The 12,769-nt window shown below is 46.6% G+C and overlaps 1 protein-coding gene across 1 annotated transcript; it reads right to left on the reverse strand.

The window, feature by feature from the left end:
• Nucleotides 1-10,662: 10,662 nt before the first annotated feature.
• LOC123099669 (putative pentatricopeptide repeat-containing protein At1g10330) lies at nt 10,663-12,348 on the reverse strand. Its single transcript, XM_044521784.1, has one exon. The coding sequence runs from the start codon at nt 12,228-12,230 to the stop codon at nt 10,809-10,811; it is 1,422 nt and encodes a 473-aa protein (XP_044377719.1). The 5' UTR covers nt 12,231-12,348; the 3' UTR covers nt 10,663-10,808.
• Between the last annotated feature and the right edge of the window lie 421 nt (nt 12,349-12,769).

The raw sequence follows: 12,769 nt of genomic DNA on the forward strand, positions 1-12,769 counted from the left end.
AAAACCCCTAACAAAACTTGAAGAAACATCTACAAACAGAGCTCTCCCACCGGCAAGGGCTGAGATCCACTGCGTCGTCATGGCCCTAAAGCCACTGAAGACGAGACGGATCGGCGGCGGCGCCGGCGAGAGGCAAAGGAACCCTAAGTTTTTCTTGGGGAGGAGGTGTCTTATCGAAATTTCTTTTTGCCACGTCTTCCAACACTGTTTTTGACCCATGTTTACTTTCTCCAAACCGCCTATCTAAGCACTTAATAGATAATTAAAGATAAATATCATACTTTCCTCATAATCATGTTGTGTAAATATTCTGATACAAAATAAATTCAAATTCAATAAAATAGTTCAAATCTAAAATTCAACTTATTCAGAAACATCTTTTAATTCTTTCCTCGAAGCGCCCACAAATACGCAAACCAGATCATTCCGAAGCTTCTCGTGAATTGCTTAATAGCGAATCTGTTGATGCATTTGGATAAAATCATCAAACTTCGTCGGATTTTTTATCTGAAAGTTGGATAGGATCACCCATGTGCTCAAACTCCATAGGTGAAGAACCCCGTCACCATCATCCTCCAGAATAATGTTGTGTATCACACAAGCCATCATCACCTCCCACAACATGTCGGCATCCCATATTTTTGCAGGTCCTCGAACAACTGCAAAATGAGCTTGGAGTGTTGGGGAACGTAGCAGAAATTCAAAATTTTCTACGCATCACCAAGATCAATCTGTGGAGTAATCTAGCAACAAGGGGAAGGGGAGTGAATCTACATACCCTTGTAGATCGCGATGCGGAAGCGTTGCAAGAACGCGGATGAGGGAGTCGTACTCGTAGCGATTCAGATCGCGGTTGATTCCGATCTAAGCACCGAAGAACGGTGCCTCCGCGTTCAACACACGTGCAGCCCGGTGACGTCTCCCACGCCTTGATCCAGCAAGGAGAGAGGGAGAGGTTGGGGAAGACTCCATCCAGCAGCAGCACGACGGCGTGGTGGTGATGGAGGAGCGTGGCAATCCCGCAGGGCTTCGCCAAGCACCGCGGGAGAGGAGGAGGAGGGAGAGGGGTAGGGCTGCACCGAAAGAGAGACGTTCTCGTGTATCTTGGGCAGCCCAAACCTCAACTATATATAGGGGGGAGGGGGTTGCGCCCCCCTTAGGGTTTCCACCCCCAAGAGGAGGCGGCCAGCCCTAGATCCCATCAAGGGGGCGGCCAAGGGGAGGAGAGGGGGGGCGCCCCACTAGATGGGCCCTAAGGCCCATCTGGACCTAGGGTTTGCCCCCTCCCACTCTCCCATGCGCCTTGGGCCTTGGTGGGGGGGGGGGGCGCACCAGCCCACCTGGGGCTGGACCCCTCCCACACTTGGCCCACGCAGCCTTCTGGGGCTGGTGGCCCCACTTGGTGGACCCCCGGGACCCTCCCGGTGGTCCCGGTACATTACCGATTTCACCCGAAACTTTTCCGGTGACCAAAACAGGACTTCCCATATATAAATCTTTACCTCCGGACCATTCCGGAACTCCTCGTGACGTCCGGGATCTCATCCGGGACTCCGAACAACATTCGGTAACCACGTACATACTTTCCCTATAACCCTAGCGTCATCGAACCTTAAGCGTGTAGACCCTACGGGTTCGGGAACCATGCAGACATGACCGAGACGTTCTCCGGTCAATAACCAACAGCGGGATCTGGATACCCATGTTGGCTCCCACATGTTCCACGATGATCTCATCGGATGAACCACGATGTCGGGGATTCAATCAATCCCGTATGCAATTCCCTTTGTCTAACGGTATGTTACTTGCCCGAGATTCGATCGTCGGTATCCCTATACCTTGTTCAATATCGTTACCGGCAAGTCTCTTTACTCGTTCCGTAACTCACATCATCCCGTGATCAAATCCTTGGTCACATTGTGCACATTATGATGATGTCCTACCAAGTGGGCCCAGAGATACCTCTCTGTTTACACGGAGTGACAAATCCCAGTCTCGATTCGTGCCAACCCAACAGACACTTTCGGAGATACCCGTAGTGCACCTTTATTGCCACCCAGTTACGTTGTGACATTTGGCACACCCAAAGCATTCCTACGGTATCCGGGAGTTGCACAATCTCATGGTCTAAGGAAATGATACTTGACATTAGAAAAGCTCTGAGCAAACGAACTACACGATCTTGTGCTAGGCTTAGGATTGGGTCTTGTCCATCACATCATTCTCCTAATGATGTGATCCCGTTATCAACGACATCCAATGTCCATGGTCAGGAAACCGTAACCATCTATTGATCAACGAGCTAGTCAACTAGAGGCTTACTAGGGACATGGTGTTGTCTATGTATCCACACATGTATCTGAGTTTCCTATCAATACAATTTTAGCATGGATAATAAACGATTATCATGAACAAGGAAATATAATAATAACCAATTTATTATTGCCTCTAGGGCATATTTCCAACAGTCTCCCACTTGCACTAGAGTCAATAATCTAGTTCACATCACCATGTGATTAACACTCACAGGTCACATCACCATGTGACCAACATCCAAAGAGTTTACTAGAGTCAACAATCTAGTTCACATCACTATGTGATTAACACTCAATGAGTTCTGGTTTGATCATGTTATGCTTGTGAGAGAGGTTATTAGTCAACGGGTCTGAGCCTTTCAGATCCGTGTGTGCTTTACGAATATCTATGTCATCTTGTGGATGCTACCACGCGCTACTTGGAGCCATTTCAAATAACTGCTCTACTATACGAATCCGGTTTACTACTCAGAGTCATCCGGATTAGTGTCAAAGTTCGCATCGACGTAACCCTTTACGACGAACTCCTTTTCACCTCCATAATCGAGAAAATTCCTTAGTCCACTAGATACTAAGGATAAATTCGACCACTGTCATGTGATCCATTCCCGGATCACTATTGTACCCTTGACCAACTCATGGCAAGGCACACTCCATGTGCGGTACACAGCATAGCATACTGTAGAGCCTATGTCTGAAGCATAGGGGACGACCTTCGTCCTTTCTCTCTCTTCTGCTGTGGTCAGGTCTTGAGTCTTACTCAATACTCACACCTTGTAACACAACCAAGAACTCCTTCTTTGCTGACCTATTTTGAACTCTTTCAAAATCATGTCAAGGTGGGCGTTCTTTGAAAGTATCATCAGGCGTCTTGATCTATCTCTATAGATCTTGATGCCCAATATGTAAGCAGCTTTATCCAGGTCTTCCTTTGAAAAACTCCTTTCAAACAACCCTTTATGCTTTTCAGAAATTTTACATCATTTCGGACCAACAATATGTCATTCACATATACTTATCAGAAATGTTGCAGCGCTCCCACTCACTTTATTGTAAATACAAGTTTCTAACAAACTTTGTATAAACCCAAAAACTTTGATCACTCCATCAAAGTGTATATTCTGACTCCGAGATGCTTGCTCTAGTCCATGGAAGGATCACTGGAGCTAGCATACCTTTTAGCATCCTTAGGATCGACAAAACCTTTCTGATTGTATCACATACAACCTTTCCTTACGAAAATTGGTAAGGAAACTTGTTTTGACATCCATCTGCCAGATTGCAGCTAATGCTAACATGATTCCGACGGACTTAAGCATTGCTACGGATGGGAAAATCTCATCGTAGTCAACTCCTTGAACTTGTGGAAATACTCTTTGCCACAAGTCGAGCTTCATAGACGGTAACATTACCGTCCACGTTCGTCTTCTTCTCAAAGATCCATTTATCTCGGATTTCATGGCTTCTAACCATTTGTCGGAATATGGGCCCACCATCGCTTCTCCATAGCTCGTAGGTTCAGTATTGTCCAACAACATGATATCCCAGACAGGATCACGTACCACTCTGAAGTAGCACGCATCCTCGTCGTCCTACGAGGTTTGGTAGTGACTTGATCCGAAGTTTCATGATCACTATCATAAGCTTCCACTTCAATTGGTGTAGGTGCCACAGGAACAACTTCATGTGCCCTGCTACACACTAGTTGAAGTGATGGTTCAATAACCTTATCAAGTCTCCACCATCCTCCCACTCAATTCTTTCGAGAGAAACTTTTCCTCGAGAAAGGACCTGTTTCTAGAAGCAATTACTTTTGCTTCCAGATCTGAAATAGGAGGTATACCCAACTGTTTTGGGTATTCTATGAAGACGCATTTATCCGCTTTGGGTTCGAGCTTATCAGCCTGAAACTTTTTCACATAAGCATCGCAGCCCCAAACTTTTAAGAAACGACAACTTAGGTTTCTCTAAACGGTGTCGTCTCAACGGAATTGCGTGGTGCCCCTTTTAAAGTGAATGCGGTTGTCTCTAATGCCTAACCCATAAACGATAGTGGTAATTCGATAAGAGACATCATGGTATGCACCATATCCAATAAGGTGCAGTTATGATGTTCGGACACACCATCACACTTTGGTGTTCCAGGCGGTATTAATTGTGAAACACTTTCCACAATGTCTCAATTGTGTGCCAAACTCGTAACTCAGATACTCATCTCTATGATCATATCACAGACATTTTATCCTCTTGTCATGACGATCTTCAACTTCACTCTGAAATTACTTGAACCTTTCAATAATTCAGACTTGTGTTTCATCAAGTAAATACACTCAGCATCTACTCAAATCATCTGTGAAGTAAGAACATAACGATATCCACTGCATGCCTCAGCACTCATTGGACTGCATACATCAAAATGTATTACTTCCAATAAGTTGCTCTCTTGTTCCATCTTACTGAAAACGAGGACTTTCAGTCATCTTGCCCATGTGGTATGATTTGCATGTCTCAAGTGATTCAAAATCAAGTGAGTCCAAACGATCCATCTGCATGGGGTTTCTTCATGCATATATACCAATAGACATGGTTCGCATGTCTCAATCTTTTCAAAAACGACTGAGTCCAAAGATCCATCTACATGGAGCTTCTTCATGCGTTCTATACCAATATGACTCAAATGTCAGTGCCACAAGTATGTGGAACTATCATTACTATTTTATATCTTTTGGCATGAACATGTGTATCACTACGATCGAGATTCATTTTAGGTGCAAGACCATTGAAGGTATTATTCAAATAAACAGAGTAACCATTATTCTCCTTAGATGAATAACCGTATTGCGATAAACATAATCCAATCATGTTTATGCTCAACGCAAACACCGAATAACAATTATTTAGGTTTAACACCAATCTCGATGGTAGAGGGAGCATGCGATGCTTGATCACATCAACCTTGGAAACACTTCCAACACATATCGTCATCTCACCTTTAGCTAGTCTCCGTTTATTCCGCGGCTTTTATTTCGAGTTACTAACACTTAGCAACCGAACCGGTATCTAATACCCTGGTGCTGCTAGGAGTACTAGTAAAGTACACATTCATATAATGTATATCCAATATACTTCTGTCGACCTTGCCTGCCTTCTCATCTACCAAGTATCTAGGGTAGTTCTACTTCAGTGACCGTTCCCCTCATTACAGAAGCACTTAGTCTCGGGTTTGGGTTCAACCTTGGGATTCTTCACTAGAGCAGCAAATGATTTGCTGTTTCATGAAGTATCCCTTTTGCCCTTGCCCTTCTAGAAACTAGTGGTTTTACTAACCATCAACAATTGATGCTCCTTCTTGATTTCTACTTTCGTGGTGTCAAACATCGCGAGTTGCTCAAGGATCATCATGTCTATCCCTGATATGTTATAGTTCATCACGAAGCTCTAATAGCTTGGTGGCAGTTACTATGGAGAACCATCACTATCTCATCTGGAAGATTAACTCCCACTCGATTCAAGCAATTGTGGCACTTAGACAATCTGAGCACATGCTCAACGATTGAGCTTTTCTCCCTTAGTCTGCAGGCTTAAGAAACTTGTCAGAGGTCTCATACCTCTTGACGTGGGCACTAGTCTGAAATCCCAATTTCAGTCTTCGGAACATCTCATATGTTCTGCGACGTTTCAAAAACGTCTTTGGTGCCACAATTCTAAACCGTTAGCATTACGCACTGAACTATCACGTAGTCATCAAAACGTGTATGTCAGATGTTTCGCAACATCTACAGACGACGCTGAGGTTCAGCACACCGAGCGGTGCATTAAGGACATAAGCCTTTTGTGCAGCAATGAGGACAATCCTCAGTTTACGGACCCAGTCCGCGTAATTGCTACTATAAACTTTCAACTAAATTTTCTCTAGGAACATATCTTAAACAGTAGAGCTAAAGCGTAAGCTATGACATAATTTGCGAAGACCTTTTTGACTATGTTCATGATAATGAAGTTCATCTGATTATGAACTCCCACTCAGATAGACATCCCTCTAGTCATCTAAGTGATACATGATCCGAGTCAAACTAGGCCGTGTCCGATCATCACGTGAGACGGACTAGTCATCATCGGTGAACATCTCCATGTTGATCGTATCTACTATACGACTCATGTTCGACCTTTCGATCTCTTGTGTTCCGAGGCCATGTGTGTACATGCTAGGCTCGTCAAGTCAACCTAAGTGTTTCGCATGTGTTCCGAGGCCATGTCTGTACATGCTAGGCTCGTCAACACCCGTTGTATTCGAACGTTAGAATCTATCACACCCGATCATCACGTGGTGCTTCGAAACAACGAACCTTCGCAACAGTGCACAGTTAGAGGGAACACTTCTCTTGAAATTTTAGTGAGGGATCATCTTATTTATGCTACCGTCGTTCTAAGCAAATAAGATGCATAACATGATAAACATCACATGCAATCAAATAGTGACATGATATGGCCAATATCATTTTGCTCCTTTGATCTCCATCTTCGGGGCACCATGATCATCTTTGTCACCGGCATGACACCATGATCTCCATCATCATGATCTCCATCATTGTGTCTTCATGAAGTTGTCACGCCAATGATTACTTCTACTTCTATGGCTAACGCGCTTAACAATAAAGTAAAGTAATTTACATGGCGTTATTCAATGACACGCAGGTCATACAAAAAATAAAGACAACTCCTATGGCTCCTGCCGGTTGTCATACTCATCGACATGCAAGTCGTGATTCCTATTACAAGAATATGATCAATCTCATACATCACATATATCATTCATCACATCTTCTGGCCATATCACATCACATAGCACATGCTGCAAAAACAAGTTAGACGTCCTCTAATTGTTGTTGCAAGTTTTTACGTGGCTTGTATAGGTTTCTAGCAAGAACGTTTCTTACCTACGTAAAACCACAACGTGATATGCCAATTTCTATTTACCCTTCATAAGGACCCTTTTCATCGAATCCGTTCCGACTAAAGTAGGAGAGACAGACACCCGCTAGCCACCTTATGCAACTAGTGCATGTCAGTCGGTGGAACCTGTATCACGTAAGCGTACGTGTAAGGTCGGTCCGGGCCGCTTCATCCCACAATGCCGCCGAAACAAGATAAGACTAGTAGCGGCAAGAAGAATTGACAACATCGACGCCCACAACTACTTTGTGTTCTACTCGTGCATAGAAACTACGCATAGACCTAGCTCATGATGCCACTGTTGGGGAACGTAGCAGAAATTCAAAATTTTCTACGCATCACCAAGATCAATCTATGGAGTAATCTAGCAACGAGGGGAAGGGGAGTGAATCTACATACCCTTGTAGATCGCGATGCGGAAGCGTTGCAAGAACGTGGATGAGGGAGTCGTACTCGTAGCGATTCAGATCGCGGTTGATTCCGATCTAAGCACCGAAGAACGGTGCCTCCGCGTTCAACACACGTGCAGCCCGGTGACGTCTCCCACGCCTTGATCCAGCAAGGAGAGAGGGAGAGGTTGGGGAAGACTCCATCCAGCAGCAGCACGACGGCGTGGTGGTGATGGAGGAGCGTGGCAATCCCGCAGGGCTTCGCCAAGCACCGCGGGAGAGGAGGAGGAGGGAGAGGGGTAGGGCTACACCGAAAGAGAGACGTTCTCGTGTATCTTGGGCAGGCCAAACCTCAACTATATATAGGGGGGGAGGGGGCTGCGCCCCCCTTAGGGTTTCCACCCCCAAGAGGAGGCGGCCATCCCTAGATCCCATCAAGGGGGCGGCCAAGGAGAGGAGAGGGGGGGCGCCCCACTAGATGGGCCCTAAGGCCCATCTGGACCTAGGGTTTGCCCCCTCCCACTCTCCCATGCGCCTTGGGCCTTGGTGGGGGGGGGGCGCACCAGCCCACCTGGGGCTGGTCCCCTCCCACACTTGGCCCACGCAGCCTTCTGGGGCTGGTGGCCCCACTTGGTGGACCCCCGGGACCCTCCCGGTGGTCCCGGTACATTACCGATTTCACCCGAAACTTTTCCGGTGACCAAAACAGGACTTCCCATATATAAATCTTTACCTCCGGACCATTCCGGAACTCCTCGTGACGTCCGGGATCTCATCCGGGACTCCGAACAACATTCGGTAACCACGTACATACTTTCCCTATAACCCTAGCGTCATCGAACCTTAAGCGTGTAGACCCTACGGGTTCGGGAACCATGCAGACATGACCGAGACGTTCTCCGGTCAATAACCAACAGCGGGATCTGGATACCCCATGTTGGCTCCCACATGTTCCACGATGATCTCATCGGATGAACCACGATGTCGGGGATTCAATCAATCCCGTATGCAATTCCCTTTGTCTAACGGTATGTTACTTGCCCGAGATTCGATCGTCGGTATCCCTATACCTTGTTCAATCTCGTTACCGGCAAGTCTCTTTACTCGTTCCGTAACTCACATCATCCCGTGATCAACTCCTTGGTCACATTGTGCACATTATGATGATGTCCTACCGAGTGGGCCCAGAGATACCTCTCCGTTTACACGGAGTGACAAATCCCAGTCTCGATTCGTGCCAACCCAACAGACACTTTCGGAGATACCCGTAGTGCACCTTTATTGCCACCCAGTTACGTTGTGACGTTTGGCACACCCAAAGCATTCCTACGGTATCCGGGAGTTGCACAATCTCATGGTCTAAGGAAATGATACTTGACATTAGAAAAGCTCTGAGCAAACGAACTACACGATCTTGTGCTAGGCATAGGATTGGGTCTTGTCCATCACATCATTCTCCTAATGATGTGATCCCGTTATCAACGACATCCAATGTCCATGGTCAGGAAACCGTAACCATCTATTGATCAACGAGCTAGTCAACTAGAGGCTTACTAGGGACATGGTGTTGTCTATGTATCCACACATGTATCTGAGTTTCCTATCAATACAATTCTAGCATGGATAATAAACGATTATCATGAACAAGGAAATATAATAATAACCAATTTATTATTGCCTCTAGGGCATATTTCCAACATGGAGCACTCCTCGTCATCCTTTCAGGCTCCTTCTTTTCTTTGGGAAAAATAAGATATTTTCTCACGCCTTCGATCATAAATGATCCTGACGAAGGTCGCCCACGAAGGATTGATAGCATCACAAAGATAATAGCTCATGTTGTAGTCATGACCATTGATGGTATACGGTACCATAGTTACACGGAGGAGCTTCTCCCGCACATAACCTTGCAAACAATGGAGACCAATGTGGCACGTTGATGTCATTGTGAGACCCGGAAATCCCAAAGAAAGAGTGTCAAATCCAGAGGTCCTGTGATGCAACTGCTTCAAGAATCATGATGGGCTTCTTGCAATGGTCCTGATATTGCACTTGTAGAGCATATGGGAAATTCTTCCATTGCCATGCAATGCATGTAATCCAAGGATCCGAGCATACCTAGCTATCCTCTGACTTCTGACAGTGCCATGAGTTATGCATGTCTTCAGCAGTTGGTTCTCTCAAGTACTCTGGTTCAAATACCTTGACCATGCACCCCAGTAGCAAACTTGACCATAGCTTCGAGACATGTGATTAGTCTACATCCAGGGAGCGGCGAAGGTCTGGCAAGGCCTGGAGGGCTGAGTGGTTGGTGTAGTGGTGACATCGGTCTCAGACTATGCAGATAGAGAGAAAGGGGAAGGGACGGAGAGATAAAAGCGGGACTCTGGGTGGGGTTTTGGCCGGGTCCTGAGTGCCAGACACCTACGCGGCGGCTGTTCGGACATCTGCAAAGCTCCGCCAGCTTTACTTCCGGTTCGCAGGAATTCAAACGTGCAGACTGGTCTGTGGACATTTGACATACGGCGGTAGATGACACAAAGTGTCCGGACCACACGCCCGAATGGTTAGCGGCATTTTGATGGACAACATTGGAGATGCCCTTAGGGATCGGAGCTAAACAATGGAGAACTGCACGCATATCACCTTGGCTGCTTGGTTTTCTTTCTCTTTTGGTTAAACTGGACAATCTTTTTGTCATCACTGTTAGGGACTCTTTGATTTAAAAGATCTTAGAAAATTTTCCTATATTGGTTGTTTGATTTGTATGATGAATCCATATTTTTTTCTAAGAAATCAATTGCAGAACATTTAATAGGAATTTTTCATTCAGTCAAACCTCTTGCAAAGAATCTTTTTGTTTTACCAGTGGTATAATCAAATACACTACTTTGGTGCAAACAAAATTTTATAGGTTTTGAGTGGACATGCCAGTACAATTCTGTGCTTTTCCTGATACTGCCTTTTTGCAACCTTGCAAATCAAAGGTGACCCGCACAATGCAGTGAATAAAAATTTGATTCTTCATTACGTCAAATATTTGTTATAAGCTTGAACAACAAGATGTGGTTTAGTATTTTCCTAAAGATACAAATCATGAGAAACAAACGGTAGTCCCAGAAGAGCAATATTTGCAACAAACAAACTCTAGTCAAGTAATGGCAGAGCTGTGAAACACAACACTGCTTTGCCCTGCTGTCTTCTTGATCCCGGCCTCATGCATCACCTCACCCATTCTCGTCGCAGCACACCAATTCCCATTTTCTAGATAAATATTTCTGATAGTCACATACCGGTCGGATTGCTGAGGACCAAGAGCCACTAGTTTTCGCCCAATCTCAGCAACAAGCTCCACATTTCCATGGAGCTTGCAAGCACCAAGAAGCGCGCCCCAGACAGAAGCATCAGGCAAAAAGGGCATCCGCTCTATCTTCTCAATGGCCTCCATAAAACGGCCAGCATGGCTTAACAGGTCCACAACACATCCATAATGGGCCATCATCGGAGTCACCTTGTATTCAGTCACCATCGTCTCGAACCAGTATAACCCAATCTCCACTAATCCTGCTCGAGCACAACCTGTCAGTAGAGCAAGAAATGTAATCTGATTTGGCAAGAACCCTCCAACTATCATCATGTTGAACTTGACCAGTGCTTCAGTCTCTTTCCCATGATTAGCCAGTGCAGAGAGGAGTGCATTCCACGTACAGACCTCCTTCTCGCATACAATCTGAAAAGCTCTCCTACAACAGTCGAGCTTCCCATACTTCCCATACATGTCGATCAACGCCGTGCCCAAGAACGCTGTGAGGTCAACCTCATGCCGAAGAACATAGGCGTGAACAGCTGTCCCAACCGCAAGCCCCTCAGCACCATCCAAATTTGCACAAGCCGATAGCACGCTGACCAATGTGGCCTCCCCGAGCTGCCCCTTGTTGTCCACCAACAATCCCCTGAAGACCTCAACAGCATCCCAGTGGCACCCATTCCTGGATAACCCGGAGATGAGCGTCGTCCACGACACCACATCCCTCACCACCATCCGCTCAAAGAATTCTCTAGCCACAGCCACGTCCCCGGCGAGGCACAGCACATCAAGCATGGCGTTAGAGGAGGACAGATCCGGGCTGGCCATTTCATCAAACACCTTAGAAGCGTCACACGCGAGACGGCCAGCTCGGCCATAGGAGCTAACGAGCGAGCATGCAACGAAGCGATCGGCCGTAAGCCCGCGGCGGAGGCACTGCGAGTGGAGGGCCCCGGTGGCTGGTCCGGAGGCGGAGGCGGACCTGAGGAGGGAAGGGAACGTGTGGCCGTTGGGGCGCGCGCCGGCGGCGAGCATGGACGAGAAGAGGCGGAGGGGGGCGCATAGCGGGGCAACGGTGGAAGCGGGGAGGCGGAGGTGGGCATGGATGAGGCAGTTGTAGGGGAAGGTGGCGGCGGCGTGGGAGGTGGAGAGCGCGCCGGAGGTGAGGAGGAGGGGATGGACCTGGAGGAGGCGGCGAGGGGCGGAGAAGTGATCCTGGAGGAGGCGTTCGAGGACGGCGAAGGAGTACGGGGTGCCCGTCCACATATGCTAGCCGGAAGCCGGCGAGAGGAGACCGGCGGCGTTGGACGGGAAAGCCAGCGGCAAAATCAAATATGCATGCGTTTGGGATTTGGATGCATCGCATCACGTCCAAGAAACAGAGCACTACATTTTCTTCATCATTTATCACAGAAAATGTGTACTTGTCGGCTGTCCCTTTTTTGGGTTACAGTAAGTAGCAAAAGATTCTCCATACATAGAGGTCCACAGTGTAGGTATGCAATAGTATTACACTCGGTTCTACTATAACCAGCCAAAAATCTGCTACCCTATTTTGTTCATGACTAATTTTTTTAAGAATAAACTCCTTGTCAAGCATCAATAATTTAATCTAAGCAACTAAATGACCATACGCTAAGCGATCCAAACAATCACCTATGAGAGATGCCAGTGATGTCGATGAATCAAACTGGACAATGATTGGGCCCTCCGAGTGTTGCTTTGCCAATGCCATGCCTTGCATCAACGCGTGAATCTTAGCCTCTAGAGCATTACTACAGTTGAATAAAACCCAATATGCCGCG

Source organism: Triticum aestivum, chromosome 4D (assembly GCF_018294505.1).
Source record: "Triticum aestivum cultivar Chinese Spring chromosome 4D, IWGSC CS RefSeq v2.1, whole genome shotgun sequence".
NCBI classification, from domain to species: Eukaryota; Viridiplantae; Streptophyta; class Magnoliopsida; order Poales; family Poaceae; genus Triticum; species Triticum aestivum.

Excerpts from the sequence above, each read along its gene's own strand:
- LOC123099669 (XM_044521784.1), bottom strand. The coding sequence starts at position 12,230 with ATGTGGACGGGCACCCCGTACTCCTTCGCCGTCCTCGAACGCCTCCTC.